Source organism: Mus musculus, chromosome 12 (genome assembly GCF_000001635.26).
Source record: "Mus musculus strain C57BL/6J chromosome 12, GRCm38.p6 C57BL/6J".
Classification (NCBI taxonomy): domain Eukaryota; kingdom Metazoa; phylum Chordata; class Mammalia; order Rodentia; family Muridae; genus Mus; species Mus musculus.
In genome coordinates, this window is record NC_000078.6 from 113,032,348 (window position 1) to 113,059,650 (window position 27,303).

The 27,303-nt window shown below is 49.3% G+C and overlaps 1 protein-coding gene across 21 annotated transcripts in view; it reads left to right on the forward strand.

The window, feature by feature from the left end:
* The window catches only part of Pacs2 (phosphofurin acidic cluster sorting protein 2), a 59,948-nt gene that overhangs the window by 17,894 nt on the left and 14,751 nt on the right, over window positions 1–27,303 (forward strand). For 16 of the 21 annotated variants that reach the window (XR_381518.3, XR_381519.4, XR_001780448.2 and 13 more), the window contains 8 exons: window positions 11,879–11,966; window positions 13,131–13,220; window positions 14,682–14,807; window positions 17,460–17,622; window positions 18,170–18,243; window positions 18,534–18,614; window positions 19,884–19,943; window positions 24,463–24,620. Coding sequence is in view for 17 of the 21 variants with exons in the window: in XM_006515769.3 (XP_006515832.1) it covers window positions 11,879–11,966; window positions 13,131–13,220; window positions 14,682–14,807; window positions 17,460–17,622; window positions 18,170–18,243; window positions 18,534–18,614; window positions 19,884–19,943; window positions 24,463–24,620 (840 nt within the window). In the remaining 4 variants the exon portion in view is untranslated. The remainder of the gene's footprint in view (window positions 1–11,878; window positions 11,967–13,130; window positions 13,221–14,681; window positions 14,808–17,459; window positions 17,623–18,169; window positions 18,244–18,533; window positions 18,615–19,883; window positions 19,944–24,462; window positions 24,621–27,303) is intronic. The other 5 variants (XM_006515771.2, XM_030246677.1, XM_030246679.1 and 2 more) reach the window with 2 other exon arrangements.

Sequence of the window (27,303 nt, forward strand, 5' to 3'; positions counted from 1 at the left end):
TGTAGTAACACAGTGGTTGGAGGGTATCTGGCCTGGTTACGGCCCGCTGACCCTTGCCTTCTATAGAAGCTGCCCTGGCCCTGAGTGCTGGCCAGTGGGGGACATTGGGAAGCACTCTTGAACTTCTTTTCTCATTAACCAGGGGCAACCAAGTCCAGATAAGGTCCAGGCACTGAGGAGAAAACTGAGCTGAGCCGGTGAGGCCGGCAGCTGCCCCAGGCCACACAGGTACATTTCTGGCTCGAGGTTAGCAGGTGCTCAGGGTGCAGTGAGTGAGCCCATAGCCTCTCGTAGAACCTACTCCCCCAGGACTGTCAGTCACACTGTGCCTTTTAACAAGAGAACTGGCAGACTTGCATATACAGTCCTGACACTTGGACACACACAGGGGTAGGCACCACCCTGCTTGGCCTCCAGGGTGCTGGCATGTGGTATTTCTCTGCCCACAGGGCATGAGAACAAATGGCCAGCTGCCACCACAGACCCAGCTCCCACGTGGCCAGGCATGCATGAGGGGGCTGCGCCTGGAACAAAAGGCCCTTCAGTTTTTCCTCCAACAAACATAGGGTCAGCAGGTTTGGGGGCCTGAGATTTAGTCCTTTGTGAGACAGAGCTCATAAGCTCTGTGTGCCATCACATGCCTGAGGGAAAGGTGGCAATCGGTGTTTGTAGAGGGCTGCCAAAGTGCTTTCCACAGTGCTGTCAGGGCAGTGCAGAGTCTGGGCTAGGCTATTCTCTGGTAGTGAATGGGCATACTTTGATGGAGGGGATCCTGGTCATGGCTGCATAGAGGACACTTCTGTAAAGCGTTCCCTGGTCAGAGCTTAGGCAGTAGGGAGTGAGGGCTAAGTAAAACTAGCCAGTCACAGAACAGAGGGAAAAGGACACCGGCTGCTGAGAATTGACATTCCGAGGCACTGTCCCCAGTCACAAAACACAGAGGAAGAAGGACACCGGCTGCTGAGAATTGACATTCCGAGGCACCGTCCCCAGGCTGTCCTGTGAGAACCTGCAGTAATGGCAGGGATGCGGAGAGCCACAGAACCCTTTGATGACCTTTTTTTTCCCTAGAGGGTCTTGCTGCCTGTGGTTTTCCTCCTGGGTACTGGGTATGCGTGTGCTTCGTGCTCAGAGACCTGAGCTCCTTGTCTTGGGCGCTCTGCTCTCTGGGGCTGTGGGTAGAACATTTAGAGTCACAGCGACAGGTGTGGCATCTACATGCCACCTGAGCTGACCAGCCCCTGAGGCGATGGCCCTATCTGCTTTGTCCCTCATTTCTCTACTTGGTTTGTTCTGCATATCTTTCTTTTCCACACTCGCCTTTCAACTGAGTGTCACCTGAGGCAGCATTCCCTTACTTAGCCTGGAGTGATGTCATGTCTGAAGGATTTTACCTTACCACTAGAAACCTGTTGTATGCGGATCAGCCCAGGGCTTTGCTCCCTGAACCTTTGTAGTCTGAAAGTAGCTCTGGAGCCTGCCTGTGCCATTCTGCCTACTCCTTGCCTCGTTTTCAAGGGTCATTGGCCAGGCCCTTGCTTACCCTATATTTAGCCCTTATAGAGGACTAAGCAATGAAGTTCTGGTCACCAAGCTTCATATACCCTGATACTAGGTTCTCAACACCCCTGTGGATGAGCCTTCCATACCTGCATATTCCTGAGCATATCCTCTCAAGGCCTCTGTCCATTGTTTTCTGTCACTAGTACTGGACAGTAGACCCCAGGGAGAACAGGTAATCTGACTGCAGTGATTTGGATCCCCAGGTCAGAGCCCCCTCTGGGCAGACAGGCTAGAGGGGAGGGGAGGTCCAGAGATCATCCAGAAGATGGAGAGGCTAGGACAGTAGGAACCTGGGGTGGTCCTTGGTGGTCAGGACACTATTAAGGCCTGTGGAGCCTTTTGTTTTAGAGTGAAAAATCACAAAGTAACTTTGAGATGAAGGCCTACAGGGCCAAGATGGATTTCCTAGTTGGTCTTCCTTGGTCAGCAGCCAAGGAGACCCCAGCTTTAAGATTCCCAGAGGAGCCATGCCAGGTGCCTGGGCACAGAGGACGGCTGGTCAGTTTCTTGGTCCCCATGTAGGTACAAATAGACCCTGAGTCCTCATCGATTGAGAGGGTATAGGTGAGAAAGGGTGGGTGGTTCAAGAACAGGTACATCCCAGGAAGTCCGCAATGAGCCTACGCTGGCTATTGTCACTGCTCTGCCTAGTTACATATCTGCTCCAAGGCCCCAGGGACTACTGAACTCTGCCTTGGCCTTTCCTGCCAGATGTACACCCTGCATCCCAGATGGGGTCTCCTGATCCTTATTGGGTGAACAGCTCTCTGAGAGGTCTTGTCCTTGACGATGGGTTTGTCTTCTCTCTCAACAAATTATACTTTTGTGTCCACAGTTTGCCAGTGGTTGTGTGGGGGTGGGGGTGTGTGGGAGAGAGAGAGAGAGAGAGAGAGGGAGAGGGAGAGGATCTTACAGGTTTTCATTTGTATGCACTTGTGTACATCTGTGTAAATGTATGCCCTGTATGCATGCAAGTGCCCATGGAGGCCAGAGAGGGCATCACATCCCCTGGAGCTGCAGTTCTAGGCAGCTGTGAACATCTTGAAGGGGTAAAATCAGGTGCTGTAGAAGAGCAGCTCATGTTCTTAACCTTTAAGCTATCTCTCCAGCCTCACAGGAGATTCTCAGTGATGTTCCAGCCCAGCCCTTTTGCACTGTTGGGGGGATTGTAAACTAGCAGGGTGGTCCTTTGGAAGATAGTATGCAGATAACTCAGAATTAAGCTTAGAATTACCCTTTGATCTAGTAATTCCATTTCTAATAAATAAATAAAGCAAGCAAGCAAGCAGGCTGGGAGGTAGCTGTGCATGTCTGTCATCACCAAGACTTTCACAGCAGCCAAGAGGCAGAATGGCTCACATGCCAGGCAGATGACAGATAGACAAATGTGGCCTATCTGCATCACATGGAGAGCACTCTGTCACAGACTATAACTTGGATGAACCTGAGGACAGCGTAACCACTTGGTGAGCTCCAGATGCAGTGAGAAACCCTGTCTCAGGAGATAAGGTGGGAATAATCAAAATTGGCTGATGGTGACCTTTGGCCTTCCTATACCCGTCTACACACATGAACATGTATACACATACACCACACACAATAAACAAAAACTAAAAATAATACTAGCTGTTATGGTGGAACACACCTTTAATCTCAATACTCGGGAGATGGAAGCAGGCAGATCTCTGTGTGTTCATGGCCAGCATGGTTTACAAAGAGAATTTAGGCCAGCCAGTGTATCAAAGTGAGACCATGTCTAAAAATCCAAAATACCAAATACAACACTGTCGAGCCATATGAAAACTTTTGATAATTTTTCAGAAAAAGTATGAATTATCAGTTGAGTATCCATAAGCCAAAGTCCTAAATGTTCAAGTTCAAAACATTCTGAGCATCATGATGCCTTGTGTGGGAAATTTCTGATCTCATGTTATAGATCCATCTAAAAATATGGGAGCACCTTATCTTCCAGGTATGTCTTATGAGTCCGAGTCCCATCCCCAAATTACCATTTGTGTGCACATATGTGTGGGCTTGTGTATATATAAATATTCTGGAACGCTTGGCCATAGGCATTTCAGACAAGGGAAATATGAGCTGTTCTTAGTTATGGGTCCCTAAAATACAAGCCTGAAGAAATTAGGCTGAAAGTAGAGAAGGTGATGAGGCTGTTTCCCAAGCTGTGATGTCAAGAAATGCACAGCCTCAAATGGAAGGGCAGGTCCATGTCAGCAATCACGTAGCGGGTTCCCAGTGCTGACGGCCTGAAGCTTGTAAGGCTCAGCACAGTCCAGACGGCATAAGGGGAAGCTGGGTTGACTATATTCACAGGTGGTGACTTAATACATTAGGATGTCTCTTAATATACAGTATTCATGGAAAGAGAGACTGTTGATTGAAAAAATAATTGGTGAAGTTTGTGCCTTTAAGACCATAGAATTAGGGCCAATGAGTCTACAAGGGTATAGTGTCGTGCTGCCAAGCCTGCTGACCTGAGTTCAATCCCTGTGACCTGTGGTGGCAGTTTCCTTCTGACCCAGTCACATGAGCCTTGTGGCATATGTATGTCCCCCATACCTAAATAAAACTTTAAATTTTTATTTTAAATGATGTGTATTTGTCTTACTCTATGTGGGTATGTGCATGTGAGTGCAAGCTGCTGCAGAGGCCAGAAGTTATCAGGTCTCCTGGAGCTCCAGTTACAGATGCTTGTAACCACCCAGTGTAGGTGCTAGGAACCCAATTCAGGTCCTCTGCAAGAGCAATGTATGCTCCTAAACATGGAGCCGTTTCTCCAGCCCTTATTTAAAAAAAAAAAAAAAAGTAAGAACATAGAAATAAGTATAGTTTGTTATCCAATTTCTACCAAAGTTTGGAGGCCCCACCATCCAGTATGGCAATGCACATCTAATTGTTGAAAATTGTAACTGAGCTTTGTGAATGAGGAGATGGGAGATTTCTGTCTCTGCAGAAAATTCCAGACAGTGTTGCATCAGCACACAGTTCTCAATGTACACATCAGAAGTAGTATGCTTAAAGCCAGAAAAGGGAGAGCTATTTAAACTGTTCTCTTGGTGTGTGTGTATGTATGTATGTATATGTGTGTCAGGGTGTGTACACATTTGTGTGGGTGCACTTGCCTGTGCGTTGGGGAAGCCAGAGAGGGCATCAGTTTGTTTGAGGCTAGAGTTACAGACTTGCTTGCACACATGCTGCTTATATCCATGTGTGCACCCAGATTGTTACACATGTGCGGGGATCTGAACTCTGGTGATTATGCAGCACATGCACTTAACCACCAAGCTATCCAGTTCTTATCAAAACGCCTGGAACTACTGCACAGTGCAGTGAGCACTAAATCAGATGGCTGGCCTTCAACTCAGATCCACATGCAGACAACCAAGCAGGATGAGGCGTGTCTATAAACCTAGGTACCCAGGAGGCTGAGGCAGGAGGATTGAAAGTTCAAGGTCTGCCCAGGCAGCTTAGTGAGGTTTTGCTAATTGTTTTATAGAGACAATTAACAATTATTGTTTTCACTCATTGTTTTATAAAGTAAAAAACGATGAAGGCATAGGTCAGTGATGGACCAATTACCCAGCATGTTCTAGGTTGGAATGCACCTAGGAGAAAAAAGACTTGTGGGAGAAATCTTGGGTATGAAACAGAGAAGCAAAGATCCAGGGTCAATAAGTGTCACTTGTCTCTAAATGCAGTTTGATCTTATACAATTCTACACATTTTCAACCCTAGCAAGCTAGTTCTAGAATGTATATGCAATAGACATACAGCTCTGAAAACAGGTTGGTGTGTGTGGGCTAAGGGAGTCTCTGTTTTTAAAGTGTTAGATGACTACTCTAGGTGAAAGCTTAAAACCAGCCCTCACTCTCGGGAGCATATACATCCAAGATCGGGGTGCCAGAAGATAGACTCACTGTCTGGTGGGGCCACTTCCTGGGTCATTACCCAGCTTTTTATATTCTTACCTGGCAGAAAGAGCAGCGGCTGCAGGTTCCTTACAGTCCCCTAAAGAGAACCCACCTTCTTGGCCTACTAGGTCTTTCACCTTGGGAGTTAGGATTTCAACATGGATTTGGGGAGAAAACCAACATTCCTTTACTTAACTGGTATTCCCACAGCCTCCTAGCAGTCAGATGCCTTCCTGAGATGGTCAGGTCGGATCCAGATCAGCTCAACCAGCAGTGGACTATATCTCCTGCCATACCCAGGTCATCCCTGGTGGTCCAGGACCCACAGTGTTTCTGTAACTGGAAGCCAGTATGAAGCTTTGAGTTAGGCTGTGCTTCCATCTTTGGTATATGCTACGGTAGGTGTCTGGTGGAGGGCTGGTTATGTGGCTCTTCATTCTTGGTGCTGGCTTCTGCTTCTGGGTTCAAGTTGACTGCCTCGGTTCTGTCCTTGTAGACAGTGAGATGGGAGTGGACAAGGGGCCTGCCACCAAAAAGTGACATGGGTTACCTCTGCTTGGGTCTCCCCAGAGCTGACCTGTTCCCGTTGTTAACTAGCTTCCCACTGAGGGCACACCATCATCCAGTCAGCATGGGAGGCAACCCAGAATTAGGGTAGAGCAGAGTTTGAGTACAGGCACAACCTCCTCAGGACAATGGGCAGGGGTTAGGGTGAGCTTTGTCTCCAAGAAAACCCTCTATTCTCCATGTGGAGAACACGTGCTGACTCATATTAGAGTATGCTGCTCTCCTTTGCTGCCTCACCCCGTTCCTGAAACCACAGAAGGCTCTGGAGGATTGGGCACCACTATGGTCCAGTCTGACCTTGAACTCTGCTCTGAGCTGATTCTTTTCCTTCCTTCCTAACTTCCTTCCTTCCTTCTTTCCTTTCTCTTTTACATATTTTACAAGACATGTGCAGGCACGTTTGCATCCATGTTTGTGCAAATGCATATGGAGGCCAGAGGTTGTGTTGGGTTTCTCCCATCATAACGCTTCGTTTTACACATCAGGCAGGGTGTCTCATTTGAACCCAGAGCTCACTAATTCTAGCTAGCTTCTTTGCTCCAGGGTTCCCCTCCCTGTTCTGACTCTGAAACACCGCATGGCTGTCCCTTCCACAGGGATTGCATAGACTCTGGGGATCCGAGTGACGTCTCCCCAGCTCCCGAGCTGGTCCTTTAGTCGCGTTGCTGAGCAGATGCAGTAAAAGAGAAGGTGGTAGCACCCGATACTTGGCAGATTACCTTCGGACGTGTGCCACCTGCCAGTGAAATTACATCTTGTAATGGTGTTGACTTTAAAGTGCACCGCTCCTCACTGATGCGTCTCAGGAATGTCCTTACTCCGAAATGCTGTGTGTCAGCAACCTATTCCCTGTCTGGTTGAGTCCTGATGCCTTTTTAGAATATACTATAGGCCCACCTGTGCCTCCAGTCTGTCTTTTCAGACCTGTAATTTTCAGAGCCAATGGACACAGTGCTACCCTCCTGACCCTGGGCTCTGTTGTCCAGGATGACAGAGGTACCCTACCCCTATAGTTAACCATAACCAACTTGCAGGTCCTTTTTAAAAATATATTTAAAATTCTTTTCATTTTACCTGTGTGGGGATTTGCTCTCTTGTATACCTTTTTACCAACTACAGGCATGCCTGGTGCCCACAGGGGCCAGAAGAGGGTATCAGACCCCTGGAACTGCAGTTACAGATGCTCATAAGCCACCATGTAGATGTTGGGAATTGAATTTGGGTCCTCTGGAAGAGCAACAACACCCTTAACTGCTGACCCATCTCTTGAGCCCACCCCCCCTTTTTTTTTTTTTTGGTTTTTCAAGACAGGGTTTCTCTGTATAGCTCTGGCTGTCCTGGAACTCACTTTGTAGACCAGGCTGGCCTCGAACTCAGAAATCTGCCTGCCTCTGCCTCCCAAGTGCTGGGATTAAAGGTGTGCACCACCACGCCCGGCTCTCTTATGTGTTTATGGGAAGGACATCTCTGTTGTTGAGCAGAGCTCATGTTGTTGTTAATGTTCATGTGTGTGTCTTCGTGTGAACTCAGACTCATTTTCCCTGGCTAAATTCCCAGGGTTGCAGTGCCATGCTGAGAGCTGTGTGTGGCTTCATGGAAACTTAGAAGCTGATTTCCAGAATTCCAGCTGCTCTGCCTCCTGCCCAGGGCTGGGTGTTGGTGTCTTTTGCTCTTTGTGAACAGCTCTGGTATAGTTTCTGCTATGACTGTGACTTGTACTTACATCACCAGTGACTAATGATGTCGGGAACCTTGCTGTACCAAGTCACCTGTCTTTCCAGGCAAAGGAGCTGTTCAAACACTTCACTCACTTTTTTATTGTTTTGGTTTTAATTTGTATTTTATGGGTTACAGGTGTTTTGTCTATATGTATCTCAGTGCACCACATGTATTCCTTGTGCCCAAGGATGCCTACAGAGGGTATCAGAGCCCCTGGAGTCAAAAGCTTTTTTTTTTTTTTTTTTTTTGAGACCACTTTCTCACTGATCCTGGAGTATACCAGTTGTCTTAGACTGCCTGGCTACAGAACCTGAGATTCTCCTCTGCCTCTGCAGTGTGACATTTTACTTGGAGGCTGGGGATGGAACTCAGGTGCATGGCAAGTTCTTAGCCAACAGATCCAGCTCTCCATCCCCAAAGCCTGTCTGTAACAGTGGTTTTGCAGAGGAAAGTTGCTCACTATGTAGCCTTGGCTGGCCTGGAACTCATTCTGTAGACCAGGCTGGGCTCAGAATCCCAGGGATCTGCCTGCCTTTGCCTCCAGAGTGCTGGGGTTAAAGGTGTTAGCTACCATTCCAGCCAAAGTGTTAAATTGTGATGGAGTCAGATTTATCAGTCCTTTGTCTGACTGTTCGTCTCTGCTTCCCTTTCTGTGGGCAGCACATTGGATGCAGCTTTTGTCGTCAGGGTGAGAAAGCTAGACTCTATTTTCCTTTCTTCAGTTGTTCTGGATATTCTAGTGCCCACGCATATGAGAGGTAAAGTCGGTGTGTTGATTTTGACAGAACCACACAACCCTTCTTGTGATTTCACTAGAATAGTACTAAATGGATAAACCAGTTTGGGGAGAACTGATGTGCAGCCCGTAGCCTGGCTCTCCACTTCCTTCTGTTGTTGAGCTTGTTCACCAGCATGCAGAGCTTCCTTGAAAATCGTATTTGCTTGTTATTATTTGTGTGTTTGTGTAGATGTTGGGGCGGGTGCATGAGTGTGGGTCAGAGGACAGTTTTGTGAGGTTAGTCAGCTTCTCACTTTTTATGTGGGTTCCAGGGCTCAGACTCTGGCTGCCAGGCTTGTGCAGTGAGTGACTTCACTTGCCAGCCCAGCGTTTGGAGTTTCTAGCATGCATTTACTTTAGATATATTTTCTCTATTTGGAGATAATATGAGTGAATGTTTTTTGAACACTTGACTTCCATTTGTTTACTGGGAACAGTGTGTGGTTCATAATCACTTTTTATAGGTATCCTGGCCAGTGGGAACTTGTCCTGACCCTTCCTGCGTTCCTTAGGTTTCTCTGTGCACAATCCTGGAGTCTGTAGACAATGGCGGTTTGCGTCTCCCTTTCCTGACCTCATGTCTTTGGTTGCCTTGCTTTGCCTGTCGACCCAGGCAGGCAGGACAGGGCCGTGTGAGACACGGGCAAGGACAGTCAAGGCAGCCCACATCCTGTCTTCAGGGAAGCAAGTCTCTGCTACTCCCGTGACAGGTGCAGACTGGGAGATCCCTTCTCTTCCCGACTCACTGAGAGGTCTAGCATGAATATCAGAACTGCCTCTGGAGCTTCTGCAGACTACCACATTCCTCCTGCACAGTCCAAGAGGCTCCACGCATCTCCAGTTGTTGCCATAGCAACCTCACTTGATGCCAGCTTTCCGTGTCAGTTGACTTCTGGCACGATAGCAAACAGTCAAAGAATCGACTTAGAGGACTCAGAGTTAGAGAGATTGCTTTCAGTCTGCGGCACAGTGGGACATCATGATGGCAACATGGGTGTAATGAGACTACAGGCCTGACAGTCAGCACAGCCAAAACCTAGGAAGAGTCTGGCTCCCACAGTCCTCTACTGGGTCCTCCTCCTAAAGGGCATGTCCTCCACTAGGTCCCACAGTCCCTAATGGCATGTCTTCCACTGGGTCCCACAGTTCCTCTTTTTTTTTTTTTTTTTTTTTTTTCGAGACAGGGTTTCTCTGTGTAGCCCTGGCTGTCCTGGAACTCACTCTGTAGAGAGACCAGGCTGGCCTCGAACTCAGAAACCCACCTGTCTCTGCCTCCCAAGTGCTGGGATTAAAGGCGTGCGCCACCACCGCCCAGCCCACAGTTCCTCTTAAGGGTGTGTCTTCCACTGGGCCCTCTTCCTAAAGCTTCTACTACCCATAGGCACTAAGCCTTTAATACTTCTACTACCCATTTAATACTTCTACTACCCATAGGTACTAAGCCTTTAATACTTGGTCTCTTGAGAAAACTGAACCAAATTGAGGGTACAGATGGGTTTTTTCTCATTTAGCTTATTGATATGGTAAGTTAAAATGATTTTCAAATGCTGAACCAGTATTTCATCCCTGGAACATCCCCCATTGGCTGTGTATATTAATATCTTTATGTCTTGCTAGATTTAGCTTGCAAATACCTGTGGAAGGACTTTACATCTGTATTCATGACATCGGCCTGTAGTGTGCTTTCCCTGGCCTCTTCTTCTCATCTCTGTCCTGCTCCTCATCTTGTATCTTTTTTAATAAGGTCTGGCTGAGTAGCCCAGGCTGGCCCAGGTCATCTTATCTCAGCCTCCCGAGTGCTGGTACTGTGGGTGAGTGCCAGCCACCACACCCAGCTTTTGTGGTTTCTTTATGGTGCTGTTTTTTTTGTCTGTGTTGATAGAAAGGCAATGCTAATCTCATAAGTGGAGGCAGTCCTTTCTCTTCTGCTTTCTGGAAGGTTATGTGGATATGTTTGTTTTTCCCTCTGCCCTGAATTAGGGATGTAGTCCTGTGTGTCAGACATGGTCAGCAAGCAGTACTCTTGCCTCTGGATTAGCTGGATTTTCTTCTTCAGAACATTTGGGCTTCACTGACTTTACTTAATAGATAGTACTGTTCTGTTACCAGTTTCAGCTTGGTAGGCTTTGGAGATTGGGGGCTGTAAGTTGTTACATTTTATCTGCTTGAGGAGTAGGTATCGGAGATCTCTAGTTCTCTCTTTTATTCCCAATAAAGAGAATTTTCTTTTTTCTTTTTTTAATCTTTGTTTGGCTGACGGTTTTGGAATTTTCTCAATCTTTGCAAAAGAGTAACATCTGGTTTTTATTTTCCCTATTTCAAGTTGTTTCTGAGTATCTCTATTGTCTCCTTATGCTTTGTTGGTGTTCAGTTTGCACTCTCCCTCTTCTGGTTTCTTATTGTTTTATGCAGCTTATCCTGTTCAGTGGGAATCTTTCGACTGAAACACTAATGCCTGCACAGATCCTGACATACTGTCTTCACATTGTTTCCATTCCGGAGGCTTTCTAGTTTCCTTTGAGATACTCTGTTTCTGCAGGTCCATTTCCTAGGTAACTGTGTCTTCTACTTGTTGTGGCTTCTCAGTAGCCACCTCTCATCTGTGGCTTCATTCCCATACTTCTTCAAGTTCTGCTCGGGTATGAAAACATTACACAGAAATCTCCAGAAAGAGACAGCTTGCAAGTTTTCAGGTACACCAGCTATCCCAGAGAGTGAGAGAAGTCCCTTGGCTTCTCAGAGTTGTACGCACAGCCCTACTGGTTACCCTGGAGGCTAATCAGAAACTGCCCATAAGTAGGCAAAGCTTGTCTCCATGTACCTCAAAGGCTTTAGAGCAGAATATCGAGCTGAGTTCATGTCTGCTTCGTGGAGGTGGCAGCATGGGATAGGGGCAGCCAGGCCTGGGTGGGAGGATGTCTTCCTATAGCTACAAGCTATACTGCTGCGTTAGTGCAGGCACTCTGGCCTTTGGAAGCCTCTTGTTCTTGAATCTCACATGATTGGCTTTCCGATGTTTCTTCTCTGGTGTTTCCATCTAGTCCCTCCTAGTTGGTGCCTCTCCTAGGGACACCCAAGTGTAGCTGTGGTGTCCTTGCCTCTCCTAGGGACACCCAAGTGTAGCTGTGGAGTCCTTGCCTCTCCTGGGGACACCAAGTGTAGCTGTGGAGTCCTTGCCTCTCCTAGGGACACCAAGTGTAGCTGTGGAGTCCTTGCCTCTCCTGGGGACACCAAGTGTGGCTGTGGAGTCTTTGCAGCTCTCTAGGCAGCTGGGCAGTGTACCTAGGACGTCTGCTGCAAGTCTGAGCCCTGTGTCTTGCAGGTTGTGTAGCCTGACCCTGAAGAAGCTGGCAGTGCTCCGGGAACTGGAAAAAGAACTCCTGTCCGTGGTGATTGCCGTCAAGATGCAGGTAACCCTCACTGCACACACACAAGTGTGGCCAGCCTCACTTCTCACTCGGTCCCTGAACCCTCACCACTGAGCCACCTACCCAGGGCTTTTGCTCATGCCTGTCCCAGGTAATAGGCTTGAGTAGTAACAAGAAGAGACAGGACATGGGGCTCTCTGGACTAGAACCTGCCCCAGTGTTTTGCTGTTCTTTGGAGAGCCTGTGACTGGATGAGCTTGGATCCCACCCTTCTGGGCAGAGCATCCCTGGCCCTCCAGATGTGTCTGCTAGCCCTTTGGGCTGCCTCTGTTGTGTTGGGGACTGGCAGGTTACAGGTTGACTCTCAGGGGACAGGATGTGGATTTTGACTCCTGGCTGCTCAGATGTAGCTCAGGGTGACCCTCTGTGCATGGGTGGCACATGCAGGGCAAGTGGCAGGCAGCCCCACACAAGGCCTGTGTGTGCCTGGGTAAAGGGGGCAACTGTTTATTACCTTACTCCTCACCCTCTGTCAGGGAGTATGTGGGTCCTGCTGAGGTAACCTATTTTTGACACCCGCCCCCCATACTGCCTATGGTATTGGACACACCCCAGACCTGTTGTAATAGTGTGCTTAGCACTTCGCCTGTCATTCAGGGTCTCCTCTGCCACACAGAACCCTCCATCTATGCAGGACCCTCCTATTTTGCCCTGAGATGTGTGGTTGGAGTTCAAGGAGGCCTGGCTTCTGTTTATGGTTGGAGGTGCTGTGGATTCTTGGCATCTAAGCAGGCAGGCAAGTCTCCACCAGCTTGGCTTTGTGCCAGACTGTGCCCTGTATCACCTGCGCAGTTTGAATCTATTGTAAACATCTTGTGCTCTTCCTGTCCCTGTGGCAGTGTCTTTTTTTAAATGGCATACTCTGTTGACCCCACACACCCATACCTGTGCACTGGCCTTCAGAGGCCATCGGTGGGCTGTGCTGTGCTGTGCTGTGCTGTGGTGACTGTTCCTCTGGCAGGAGCTGCTCTTGGTCTTCCACTTCTGTTTCTTGGGTAGAACCTTTTGGTGGAATCAGGTTTTAATCCTGCTCCTGCTTCCCTACCCAGTGAGGCCTTTGTCATGCTAGTTCAGAGTGCTGGTGTGAGGATGCTCTCTGCTGGTTTGCTTTAATATGCTCTAGACTAGAAGGCTGTTTCCTTCCAGGGTTCCAAGCGTGTCTTGAGATCACATGAGATTGTGTTGCCTCCTAGTGGACAAGTGGAAACTGACCTGGCTCTGACCTTCTCTCTCCAGGTAAGTGGGATACCTGGATAGTGAGGATTTGAGAAAGTCAGTGCTTTGGATAGTAAACTCTCCTTCCCATGGTGCCCAGGGTGATGGGCACACTTTGTTCAATACCCTGGAGATGGTGGACTCATTTCCTCCCAAGTGCCCTGAGTGACAGGTGTGCCCTGAGTACCCTGGGTGCTGGATGCCTTGTCAGAGCCACCTGTACTCTTTCTTACTTGGATCTCCTCTTGATCAAGAGTTATTATTAAACAATTAGAAAATACTGATATACTTTCTCCCCCTCTCATAATAAAGAAAACGGAATGATGAGGTCTCTGTTAGTTGTTTCATTGCTGGGACAAAATACCTGGTAAGAAGCACACTTCAGGGAGGAGGGCTTATATTGGCTCACAGTTTGAGGTAGAGTTCATTATGGTGGAAAAGTTGAGGCTGCAGGAGTTAGGCAGCTGGTCACATGGCATCCGCAGACGGGAAGCAGAGAGCACTGATTGCTGAAACTCGGCTTACCTCCTCCTCCAGCCTGGGGCCAGTGGAGTTTCCCACATCTGAGGTGGGTCTTTCCACCTCAGTTAACGCAGTCTTGACGATCCCACACAGGTGTGTTCCAAGGACAACCTAATCTAGGCAATCCTAACTGGAGCACCTCAGAGCCTGTCTCCTAGGTAATCCTAGATCCTTCCAGGTGACAAGCAAGGTTAAGCATCACATTGACAAACATATCAAGACAGGGTTGCTTTATTCTCTTGTTTAGCAAAGATTGGCAAGACTGTGTGGAAACAGTGTGTTAAGTTCAGAGTCCTTGTGGAGGAGGAAGCCTGCCAGCCCAGAGCATCTGGTTCTGGGCTTTGTGTACCACTGTGGGGGATCCAGTTTATGGAAGTGTAATGTACCAGTTTACACACCTGTGTCAAGTACGTGGCCCCAGTGACTTCTGAGAAGTGTGTTGATGAACAGCCTGCTTGGACACTAGAGGTTAACCCTGCTTCCAGAACTTACCCCAGGCTCTGGTTGTGAGCTCTAAGGACCCCATGGGAACTGTTTCCTCTGAGTGAAGCCCCTGTCACAAGTGCAAGTTCTAAGCATGTGCCGCTGTAGCAGATGGGACAATGTTGCTTGGTAGCCTAAGCAAGCAGTGCACAGGGTCATCCACAGAAGGCCCAGCTCCTCCCACATAGAGAAGACGATCAGAAACTTAGGGCCATGTTGTATATTGAGAAGGTGCCAGGCTGTCTTCAGATGTCACATGATAACTCATCCCAAGCAGTGCAGCAGATATGTTCCTCTAGTGTAGAAGTGGATCCCCTGATCTAAACAGAGGGCAGCCTCACAATGTTGCAGATTCTTGAGGGTAGGTTGACCCTGGAAGGTCTCAGCCGTGTTAGCAGGCGCTCCTCGGGGATGTTGTTGATCCTGCCGTCAGCAGCCAGGCTGCAGCAGGCGTCAGGAAGCTTCTTGTGCCCACAGTACCCCCACTTCCTGAAGCGGGAAGGCAACAAGCTGCAGATCATGCTACAGCGCAGGAAGCGGTACAAGAACAGGACGATCCTGGGCTACAAAACGCTGGCCGCGGGCTCCATCAACATGGCTGAGGTAGGCTTCCGGGCCGGTGTCAGGGCTCCAGAACACGATGAATTTATGCATCTGATAGACCATCCTCCAAGTCATCAGAGCACCCACAAGTTTGGGCTCCACTGTGGCATCACTCTGTGGATACTTCCCTGTCCCCAGTCCTATGCTACAAAGTGTGCTGCTCCAGTACTGTAACCATCTGTACCCCACTTCCCAGAAGAGTGCTTGGAGCTGCCTTTCCTGGACTCCTTCCTTACACGGGTTCTCCCTGGATGTCCCCTTAGTCTTTGCTCTGCCCCAGTAGCTCAGACGAGCACATGAGCCATGCCAGTAGAAAGACCTCAGAAGGGCAGAGAGCCAAAAGCTCCCATATCTCCTGGAAGCCATGCTGCTCTGCAGAGACTGAGGAGACAGGATGGTCTCCTAGGCAGGTGATGCCTCTGGGCTGAACAGCTGACCCTCATTGATACAGGAATGACTTTGGGAGAAGAGGCAGCTCAGCACTGGCCACTTTGTCCCTAAGTTATAGAGCTTTCCTCTTTTGGAGTTCCAGTTCGTGTCTGGGACAAGTATGCAGCTGTGTTGGTGGCCACCTGAGGCTGGAAGGTTGGCTGCAAGCCAGGATATGACACCGTCCTCAGCGTGAGCTACCCAAGGATTCGGGGCTACTCAGTGCCTCGTCAGCCACTGTGCGTTCAGGTCTCTCCATCCTGGCCTAAGCACTCAAGCCTGCCACATCCCGTCTCTTGGAACTTCCCTTGCCTTCCTGGCCTAAGGCTTTCCCTCTGATTCTATAGGCAGTTGCTGGAGTGACCATACCCAAAGTACATCTGCTACAGCACCTATGGTTTAAAGACTGCACGCTTCCTGTGCCCCGTCACTCCTAAGGTTCCCTCACTCAGTGTCTGTAGTTCCCAAAGGCCACTTTTCACACCTCCTAGGACCCTGCTCTACTCTTTACCCTCTTAAGCTTCCTTAACTTTGAAAATGAAAAAGGCTGTGAGGAGTAGAGAGGAGGAGGCGCCACAGAGTGACTTGGCTTTAGCTCCTCCTGTGTCACTCAGTGTCACCAGCTTCTGCTGGGCCAGAGGGTTTCCGAGTGCTGAACTGCTGAGCTATTGAAGCAGGAACTGCTGCTGTCCAGGATTGTGCCTAGCTGGCCAGTCCCAATCCAAGATGTTTCCAGAAGCCCAGCTGCAGCCCAGGGAGCCAAAGAGAGCATGAAGAAAAGGGCTGGCAGCAAAGCAGGGTTGAGAGCGGCACAAGCCTTTGCCAGGGCCTTGTCTGTGCGTCTGCCTGGGACCCTGCCTGGACCAGAAGGCTCTTTTGAGGTGAAGCAGCTGGTACAGCGTATGCTTCTGTCCAGGCAGGACCAGGCCCTGAGTTACCTGTGGCTCCATGTCAGGATGTTCCAGAGAGCAGTAGTCTGCTGAGGTCAGAGCAGGCGTTCAGGCCTGTCTTTAGCACGTCCTTTTTGTTCCCTACCCTCCCAGTAGAGGAAGCCGGAGAGCATGTTTTTCTAGGTAAAGAGACTCCACCTTATCCTGGTTCACACGTGCATGCACACATGCACACGCACACATACCATGCCTACACTGCACTCCCCCATCTTACCCAAGCCTGGGTGTCCCTCAACTCCTGTGGTCACATACCGGTGCTGCAGAGGTCAGCTTCCTAATGGATACTTGTTTTTGAGCTTCTGTTCGCACTTAGATCTGAGGCTACCTTAGGGAGGTGACAAGCACTTAGTGCATCTAGAGTGTTAGGGGAGAGAGGTTTTTCTTCCATGTGTCTCCTGTGCACACTTTGCGCATGAAGGCCCCAGTATCTGGCACAGGGTGGCTGGCCTGCCTTCCTGATTCAGTTTCTGAAATGTTGGTTAGAAAAAAATGTGAGCATCCTTTCTTTAATTTTCTTTACTGACTAGAGTTGTCATCCTAAATCAGTCCCCAATTTAAAAAAATGATTATATGTGTTTATTTGTGTGCATGTGTGCGCACATATGTGTTGAGGTCAGAGGACAGTTTATGGCAGTAGATTTTTTTTCCACCATGTGCCTTCTAGAGATTGAAATGAGGTCATTGCAATACCTTTACCTGCTGAGACATCTTGTTGGCTCCAGTACCAATCTTTTTTTAATCTATAAAATTTTAACATTTGAGTCTGATCAAGAGGCCCCAAAGCAACTTGTATGCCCTATCAGGAACAGGCCTAGCATCTGTGTCTGCTTTTGAGGTAATGTCAGGGCCAGGATAATCGCTAGGTCAGTACTGCTTTCTGCTGCCCTTGCTAGCTTGTTAAGCTGTTTCTCCTTGACGTCTGCCCTCATGAGTCTTTACATACGTTTCCCCAAGGCTGAGTGGCCCCCACTGTCACACACTGAGGCTGCTACTGACATCTGGACAGTAGACAGTGGTGAGTGGGGGTAGGAACAATTTGAGTGATGTCCACGGGGCAGCAGGGGTGCCAGAACTGACTGGTCTATAGATCACTCCTCCGTCTATCTGCAGTCAGAAATTCCAATCCCAGCGCTGACCTCCCTGCTCAGCCAATCTGCTTTGCCCAGGGGTTTCTCTGGTTTCCTGCCAGCCTTCTACTAGGTGCGCCCTGCTCCTGAATATTGGAGCTCTCTGGGGTGGAAGCCCTCCTGATACCTAGAACCATGTTCCATAGGTGATGCAGCACCCCTCTGAGGGCGGCCAAGTTCTGAGCCTCTGCAGCAGCATCAAAGAGGCCTCTGTCAAGGTGGCCGAGATCTGGATCGTCTCCCTGTCCAGCCAGCCCATCGACCATGAGGATAGTGCCATGCAGGCTGGCCCCAAGACCAAGTCCACAGGTGAGTCACTGCCTTCCTTCCTCTGCTACCCCGCTCTGCTCTTGCCACTTCCTGCCACATGTGTGGGAGGCCGTCCCAGTGTGGTCGGAGAAGGTAGAGTCTTTTGGCTTTTCTCTAGCTAGAAGCTTTGAGGGAGTCGTGTGCACTGTTGAAGTTCATTTATAAGTTCTCTGAACCCTCGATATGTAGGTGCCATGGATCTATCCTGTGGCCTTCGATGTTGTGAACACCCAGTTTCTGGTGTGGAGAAGGTGCTTGGCCCCTGTCATTGCTGCTGCCATCACAGTGGGGGTCGCTCTGTTTCCCCTGCTCTCTTACTCCACCAACATGCCAGCAGGCACATGTCAGCAGACGTGTTCCTTACTCCACCAACATGTCAGCAGGCGTGTTCCTTGAGACACCAATGCTGTGCCTCCATGTTCCCTGGTCTACACGGGTCTGTCTCCCCTCTGCTCCCAGGGGACACCCATGGTTCTGTTGCCACCTCATCGCCATGGCGTTGGGTAGAATCTAGAGGTACTCTCCCTTCTGTGTGCTCATTCCACAGATAACTACTCTGAGGAGGAGTATGAGAGCTTTTCCTCTGAACAAGAAGCCAGTGACGATGCTGTACAAGGGCAGGTAAAGTTTGAGCCTGAGATGGGGAGGTACCTGGCACCTCCCTCTTCCACCTCTGTAGATCAGGGCTGGGGACTGAGGGCCTTCCCTGAGTGAGCCCACACAGGATGAGAAGGGGACTATATGTGCCACACCTGTTTGTTTCTTCCCTGGGCCTACAACATGTTAGTAGGCAACTCTGCAGGGTTTGGGACTAATAGTAGCTGACTGCCCAGTGATGGCCTCCCTTGCACTGTGGGGCGGGCTGCTGTGTGGGCGCGGTGGCCTCAGGCTCTCTGCCTCTGTCTGTACAGGATCTTGACGAGGACGACTTTGATGTGGGAAAACCCAAGAAGCAGCGGCGCTCGATAGTAAGAACGACGTCCATGACCAGGGTCGGTGGAAACTCGTTTTACTAACACTGGGAAAGGGTGAGGAGGGTGGGCAGAGGCTGGGAGGCTCACTGGAAGGCTGTGGGAAAGAGGACAGACAGCCTTTCCTGAGGACCTCATATATGGCCTGAAAGAGCCTCAGAATTCCCACTTGCCCAGAGTCCAGAATCCTGTCTAACTAGCACCTAGTTGTTATTATTCAAAATGGACATAAGCCAGACAAGGATGTCTTCTGGCTGCCACTCTCTCCTGCCCCCACTCCAGCTTTATATGGTCATGGAGCCCTGGGATCTGGAATAAGGCTGGGATAGCTGCCTCAAGCCCACAAGCCTACAGATAGAGGCCACTGGGTGTTGTTGTCCTGTCAGTGTGGGACTCAGACTCACCCTGTGTGGAGCCTGCTCTGCAGCACAGAGACTCAGCTGTTAGGCCTTTCCCATGGGAGGAAATGCGGGGTAGACTTTAGCCCATTCTCATCCTGCCCGGTGACCACCAATGGACCTGCAGCCCTTAGAGCCCGGCACTGGGCTTCAGGACTGACTGGCATGGGTAGCCCCTTGTCGATACTGACCAGGGACAGCACTGTCAGCCTTTGGCAGGTATGAGGAGGTTGTGGACAGACAGTGGCCACAGTACAGAAGCTGAATATAAACTGGGTCTCCCCTGACCACAGGCAGCACATCTGGAGTTCATGGGCCAGCCTGAGGGGTTGTGCAGGAAGAGTCCTCCCTGTTAGGGTCAGTTCTGTAAGGGTAGCCATACTGAGAGGACAGTGGCTGGAGCAGAGGCACTGCAGCCAACAGTGCGAGCAGCTTGACTAAGCTCAGAGCTTACAGGATCCCTGGTCTCATCCACCATGAGCTATCCTGAGTGCCTCCCACAGGGTGGCAGTTTCCTCCTGAGGATGAGGCCAGGACCTTCCCTGGGAGGTGGAGCTGTGGCAGGCGCTAGAGAGCCTGGATGGGGCTGCTGAAGCTTCTGCGGCTGCAGAGCCACCCTGTGCCCTTCCTCAATCGCCCTTAGTGGCTGTGGACTGTCAGCTCCCCAGGCGTTTCTGAGTCTGGACTCAGGCTGTGCTTTCCAACACTAAAAATGTGCACATGGCTGCATGTAAAAGCTGCGTCCAGTTTATGCTTTCATAGTGTGTGAGCTGTGTCTCCTCCTGTCCCTCATTACTGAGAGACCAGAGTGCAGTTCCTTGCTTTGTCCCAGGAATGTAGCCCCTCCCATCATCATTCCTTACATGAGCTTCCTGTGCTTCTTGTCTTACAGCAACAGAACTTCAAGCAGAAGGTGGTGGCGCTACTGCGCAGGTTCAAGGTGTCAGAGGAGGTGAGTGGGCCAGGGCTCTGTAGCTGCCAAAGGCCCCTTGATGTCATGCTGAGCAAGAAGTGCTCCAGTGAACCTCCAGGCCAGATCGGGTTCTGAATTTACCATCCATGGGGGATTGCCTCTGCCTGCCAGCCTGGGTGGCAGCTGTGTGAGAGAGGCCAGCAACCAAACCCCCAAACTTCTACTGGAAAGACCCAGTAGAGAGTTGAGCATTGATTTATATAAACAGTATTTGGGGAAGCAGTTTCAGGTTTGTAGAAAAAACAAGTAGAAGAAACAAGACTTTCCATGCTCCAGCTCCCACATACATACATACATACATACACACACACACACACACACACATACATACATACATACATACATACATACACATACACACATACATACATACATACATACACACACATACATACATACATACATACATAGCCTGTTCTGTGGCCAACATACTGTGACTCTTTGTTTTTTTAATTTTTCTTTAATCCCCAGTCTTAGGTATTGAATTTGTTCATAATCCAAAGAAAATCACAAAAAACAGTCAAGATTCTGTGCCCACAGTAGAGAGGGGACATTTGGATGTTTGGTCCTCAGAACATGTCCCCACCCTCTGCATCCATGTGTGCAAGGGCCACACGCAGGTACTGGGAGCGGCACTTCTTTGCTTCAAGGGCTTTCTTCGGGGCCAGTACCTATCCTGGCACACCATACCTGTTTCAGTGGAATAGCCTCTGGGCCCTATATCTTGAAGCTTGCATCTCTTTGTGCGACAGACCCAGAGTAGCTGAGAGTGGCGCACAGCAAGGAAAGTGCCTAGCCTAGGACCATTGTAGGCTTGCAGGAAGAGGCAGGTTGATTTGACCATGGAGTTCCATGCTTACCAAGCAACAAAATAAACCTGACATACTCAGCTTTTGTTCTGGGTACCAAGACTCGGCCTAAAATCTGGAAAGTGTAGCCAATATCCTGGACAGTGGTCAGGGCATAATCTCCCACATTGTGTAGAATTCATGCAAGTTACCAAGCCATGTGAGCTGTTTGATATCTGTCCTGTACCATTCCCTTTTATGTGAGGAGAAGAATGTCTAACCATAGCTCCACCTCTGTCTCAGCACTCCTCGTCACTAGGAGCTGTGTCTAGGCTGACTCTCACTCACAACCCACCAGCTGTCCTGGAGTGTGCAGTCATCTGTGTGGGACGGCAGATTATCTTAAATGGCCGTTGTGCTGTAACTAAACTTCTAGGTCTTTGTAACCAAATACAGACAGGGGCTATCGAGACAGCTCAGCAGTTAAGAGCACTGGTTGGCTGCTCTTGTAGAAGATCCAGGTTCAGTTCCCAGCACATACATGGTAGCTCACAACCATCTGTAACTCCAGTTCCTGGGGGAGAGGACTGGATCTTCCTGAATGGTGCCGCATCCTCACGTCCTCACACAGTGATGGGAGCGGCACTATTCAAGGGCCTCTTACTGAATCACCTTGAGGGTTAGGTATCAGCATAATTTTGGGGGACACAGCATTCAGATCAAAACATTCTGTTTCTAGATCCTACAACTCATTCCTTCCCCTCATACAAAATGTATTCATTCTATCCCATCAGCCCTTATAGCCTTAACTCACTGTAGCATTAACCAGATTCATAAATACTGGAGTGTCTGCAACTGTCTACATCAGATGTGGCTGAGCAGGACTTGTCGGGTGTGAGCAGGAAATCTGTGCAGAGTAAGTTAAGAGACCAGCATAGGGCAGAGATTGTATTGGGAACTCAGAGAAAAGGAAACTGATGTAACTGCTCCCCGAAGTCCAACACTCAGTAGGGCAAGGCATTCTACACATTGTTTATTTACTTGCTTGCTTGCTTGCTTAGCGTGTGTGTACGCATGCATGTGTGCACTTGCATGTACTTCTGCCTGTTTCTCACTCCGCCATGTGAGACCCAGGTATCAAACTCAGGTCCTTAGACTTGGCAAAAATATTATTTATTCTCATTGACCTCAAACATTAAATCTTTAAAAAAAAAGAAAAGAAAAGAAAAGAAAGAAAGAGAAAGGATTGACTGACTTTTGGTGTTTTTTTTGTTTTTTGTTTTTGTTTTTGTTTTTTCGAGACAGGGTTTCTCTGTATAGCCCTGGCTGTCCTGGAGCTCACTTTGTAGACCAGGTTGGCCTCGAACTCAGAAATCCGCCTGCCTCTGCCTCCCGAGTGCTGGGATTAAAGGCGTGCGCCACCACGCCCGGCTTTGATTGACTTTTATAGGCATGAATACTTTGCCTGTCTGTGTATAAGTGCACGGTGCGCATGCCTGATGCCCCCAGAGGTAAGAGGAGGAGACAGCAGATCCCCTACAACTGAAGTTACAGATGGTTTAAGCTGCTGTGTGGGTGCTGGGAGCCAAACTCGATTCTCTCTGCAAGAGCCTCCTTTCTGTTCCCCAAACATTGAATCTTAAGGCTAGAAAACCCTTCCTTGGTTCAATAATCTGCTCTCAGGACATATTGGCTTGGAGCTGGGGTTCTAGGGCCTGGTACTGCAACCCACAGTGTTGCTAAGTGCAGCCTACAGGATCTCAGTGGCAGCTATGAGCTTCCAGCTCTCTTGGGCTGGCACTGTGGTCTTTCTGAGCATACCACTGCCATGGTTCCTCTGCACTCTACTGGAGTGGGTCTTTTTCGACATGACCCTGTTTCCACCTCAGGCCTCTGCCAGGGATAGCACATCCTTTGACAACCGACTTAAAATGATTACATTTTTGCAAACATTGAGAGTTGGCACTTACAGTTGCTGCCTGGGCCATGTGTGGGATTGTTCTGCTGCCTGGGCCCTGTGAAGACAGCTCTGAGGCTGAGGGGCAGCCACTGGAACCTGCGGCCTCAGGTCCTCAGCAGGGAAGCATCTTGGGGTCACCTCTGTCCTGTTGAGCAGTCCCTTGCTCCCTCTAGCCATTACCAGTCTCTCCAAACTTGAACTTTTAAAAATACTTTATTTTTAATTGTATGTACATATGGACATCTGGGGGGTAGGGGTGGCTTGTGCAGTTGCCTTGCAGTGCCCACAGAAGGCAGAAATGGGCATTGGATTTCCTGAAGCTGGAGTTAAAGAGCTTTGAACTACCTCTCTTGGGAGCTGGGAACTTAACTCTGGTTCTCTGTGAGAGCAGTGCACACTATAAACCGCTGGGCATCTCCCCAGCTCCTTCTTTGATTCTTTATAACCTGGTCTGACTGGGACTTTTCAGAATCTTTAAAGTTCATTTCTCTTGATTTCTATCTCATTTTCCCCCTTGCACATCATTGTGAACTGTCAAGAGAGTTCACGTGGCTCCCTCTAAATTGGAGGTTTATTTTGCCAGATACCCTGTGTTATTACTTACGTTACATAAAACACCTGGATCTATCTACCTGTAGATCCACCCAGCTTTCCTGCTTTGTCATAGGTGACCTGTCTTTCCCAGAACCACACTTTTACCTTTGGGTTCTGCTCTGTTTTTTACCAGCATCCTGTTCTGTTGCTGTTGTATTGCTGCATACAGTAGCTCTCTGCCACTCTGTGCTGGTTTAAGCTGTAGATAATCATCTCAGGATGTGTAATGCAACAGCCAGTGTGTCTGGCTCGTGGGTCTGCAGGCTGCAAGTCCAAGATCAGGGCTCAGCAGATTGAGAGTCTGGGGAAGTCCTGTTCTTCAAGGACAGTCTTCATCCTCATGGGAAGGACAGGAGGAGCCACTCCTCATAGCTCTTTCTCAGTGGTTACTGATCCTCAGGAGAGTTCACCCTCTTTCCTGAGTCACTTACTGGAGGCTCTCTAACACGGTGCTCACAAGTTTCTCTTGGTAGACACTCTGACACCATCTCTGATCAGAGTTTGCCTGGGGAAATATAATGTGGCTCTGCCAGGCCCAGAAGACTTCCGGGAGAGAAGAACTTCGTATCTTGGTTGAGGGGTCAGGACCTCGTGTGCTGTCCAAGTTCGGCTATCTCTGTGTTTTACAAAGTGTGAACATTGTGTTCTAGACACATCCTTGCCAAGCTATTGAAGGGTAATCACACGATGATGTGACTTGAGGTCTCTGAGGTGACCCAGTTCCTAGATTAGAGGCGTGGACAGGTATTGGGAAATGGATGCTCAGTGAGTGGTGTCCCCACACAAGCGTGGGGACTTAGAAGTGGGTGCAGCTGTGCACATGTGTAACCACAGTGCTGGAGTAGGAGACAGGAGGATCGCTGGGGCTTGTCGTCCAGCGAGTGCGGCTGACAGCTCACTATGGTTCAGTGGGAGAAGTCTGTCTCAAACAGCAATGCAGAAAGAGGGAGATATTTGATATCAACTTCTGTCCTGTGACTACTCAGAGAGAGAGGAGGAGAGAGAGACGAAAAGCAAACAGTAGGATGTTTTGTCAAGTGAGCGTGTGTGGCACTGTTTGCCCTCCTGCTCGTGTTCCTGCACACCCCGCTTTGTGAGCCAAGTAGTGGCACAGGTCTCTGTGGGCTCTCATATATGTCAGCATCCATCGCTTTAGGTCTTGGATTCGGAGCAGGACCCTGCAGAACATGTTCCCGAGGTGGAGGAGGACCTGGATCTTCTCTATGACACGCTGGATGTGGAGAACCCCAGCGACAGTGGCCCTGACATGGATGACGATGACAGTGTCCTTAGCACCCCCAAGCCCAAGCTCAGGTAAGCTCTACCACGTTGAAACTGCCAAGTCTAATAAGCCTGAGCCTAGACAAGGATTCTGAGCTGCCTGATAGTCTTGTTCTAGAATGGTCTGAGTTGGTTTGGGCTGACCGTTTGTTATGACCCATGTTTCACCTTGGGGCACCACGTGCTTGGACAGCTCTCGAAGGGTAGACCAGGACATCCTGAGAGGAGGTAGGATGGAGTGAGTCCAAGTTTAGTGGGTAGACAGAGCCAGGTAGCTTTTCCCTGTGGCCAGAAACAAAGGATGCCTTTGTAGAAAGATAGGTGTGGAAGGGCATAACTACTGACCCATTGGAGCTAGGTCTGGCATCTTTCCACAGGCAGAGTATTTCTCGGGGTGAGTGGTAACCGTGCAAATGGAACACAGTGCTTGCGTGTCCATTAGGAACTAGAGACAAGCAGAGCCATCTGGAGGCAGGGAGGGAGGGAGCATCAGGGAAAGGGCTTGAGCTGGAAGGGGCTCTGTGAGGTCAGAGCTTGGTCCCTGCAGCAGACTGCAGAAGAATGAAGGGCCTAGACTGTCCCTCTCCATTCCCCCCTCCCCGCCAACAGCCCTGAGGTATACTAGAAACTAGAGGGCCCTACTGTCACAAGCAGCAGAGAGAAGCCCCATCCGGTGCTCCTCCTTGGTTTGGCTGGGAGGACAGATGGGCAAGCCTAGCCTAGGGCAGAAAGAGAAAAAGAAAACAGGCTAGTCTGCATACATGTACTGTGGCTATGTGGGGCCTAGAGAGGCTAAGCCCTCAGGACAGTGTGTAGACTTCAGTCTTGGTGTAGTTATTGAGGACAGAGAGACTCAGGATTTCAAAAAAATTAAAGATACTTGATTTTTAAGTTTTTAACCAGGACAGTACTGAGAAGCACACACAAGAAATTTGGATTTCTTGTGTCTTGCAGTTAATTAACCATAACTCTCAGTGATGACACTTTATTCATTACTGCTGGACTTGGTTTCTCATGCCTGTAGTCTCAGCATTTAGGAAACTTGGCATTGCAAAGCTTAAATAGCTGAGTTTAAGGGCAGTTTAGACTACAGAATAATGAGACATTGTTTCAGAAAACAAACTCTAACGCCTATTATGTTTCTGGTTCTGGGGTGGCATCCTCCGGCCTCAGCTTCTTTTCCTACCTGCGCCTTGCTGGGCTCAGTCAGGGGTTCACTGCTGGTTTGGGGGGTGTTCTCTAGGTCAAGCAAGCTCCTTGCTGGGCTCCTCTACCTCAGTCCCCCTGTCTCAGCACTGCACCTTCCTGCCTCATTTTAGGCTTGAGTGTGTCCTCTGCTGTAGTGTGACCTCTGCTGGGTCACCTTGGGCTCACCCACAGAGTCCAGATCCTTCCCATCATGAGCCCTATGACATTGTGTTGGCGTAATCCCTGGCCAGCTAATACCTGTAGTTCTGGAGCAATGTGTGATCACTGTGGCACCCTGATCCTAAGTAGTCACAAATGGCACCCCACATTTGCAGGTCTCTGCGTAGCCTTCTCACCCACATGGACCAGCAGAAATCCTGCCAGCTATTTTAACCTGAGTTCTATAACATCTCTTGGGTTTCTGCTGTCCTCATCTCCTCTTTCTTCACTCACACTTATTTGCTGAAGACAGGTACATTCATCCAGGTTGATCTGAGTGTCAGGAGTTACCCTGGCTGATCCAGAGTCATGTCTGTTCTGGATTAGTCTGAAATGGCTTTCTCAGGCTTGGTGTCGAGTCCCGTGTGTTGGTCTGGAGCAGTCTGAATGTGTCTTGGATGACTTAGTTGTTCTGGACCTGCCCATGATAACCTTGTGCTGTTGAAAATGTTCTTCTGTTTCCTGTAGTCTGGTTGTAGATCTCGGTTCTCAACTCGGGTATCAGTTAGGGTTTCATTGCTGCGAAGAGAGATACCGTGACCACAGCAAGTCTTATAAAAGGAAAACATTTCCTTGGGATTGGCTTAAAATCTCAGAGGTTTAGTCCATTATTGTCCCGGCAGGGAGCATGGCAGCACTGTGCTGGAGAAGGAGCTGAAAGTTCTGCAGGAGCCTGGGTCTGCATTGGGTGGAGCTTGAGCATAGGAGACCTCAAAACCTGTCCCCACAGTGACACACTTCCTCCAACAAGGCCACACTTCCTGATAGTGCCACTCCCTGTGGGCCAAGCATTCAAACACATGAGTTTATGAAGGCCACACCTTTTCAAACCACAAGGGGCATCCACTGCTGACAACCACTCACTGTGTGGTGTTGACTGCCTACCTGGGGTGAGCAACACAAGCAGATGGTGTTTTCTTCTTGTTTTAAATTACATTTTAATGTGGGAGGTGGCACGTGTGTGCCACAGCACAAGAATGAAGGTCAGAGGACAAATTGCTAGGATTACTTCTCCCCTCCCCACTGCGTGGGTCCCAAGGTTCAAACTCAAGTCTTAAGGGTTAGCAGCAGGCGCTTTTACTCACTGAGTCATCTCAGCAGCCCTGGGACACATTCTCTGCTGCTGACTTCATAGACAGTGCAGGAGCTATGCCACCTGGAGTTGTCACTGCAGAATCCTATCATAGTGTAACGTTCCCTCAGTAGCAGGCATTTAGTTACACAGTTCTTCCTCACTGTGTCTTTGGATGTTGCTCTCTTCTGTTGCTGAGGTCCATGCTGCTTGCCCTGCTGTGTGGGGGGTGGGGGG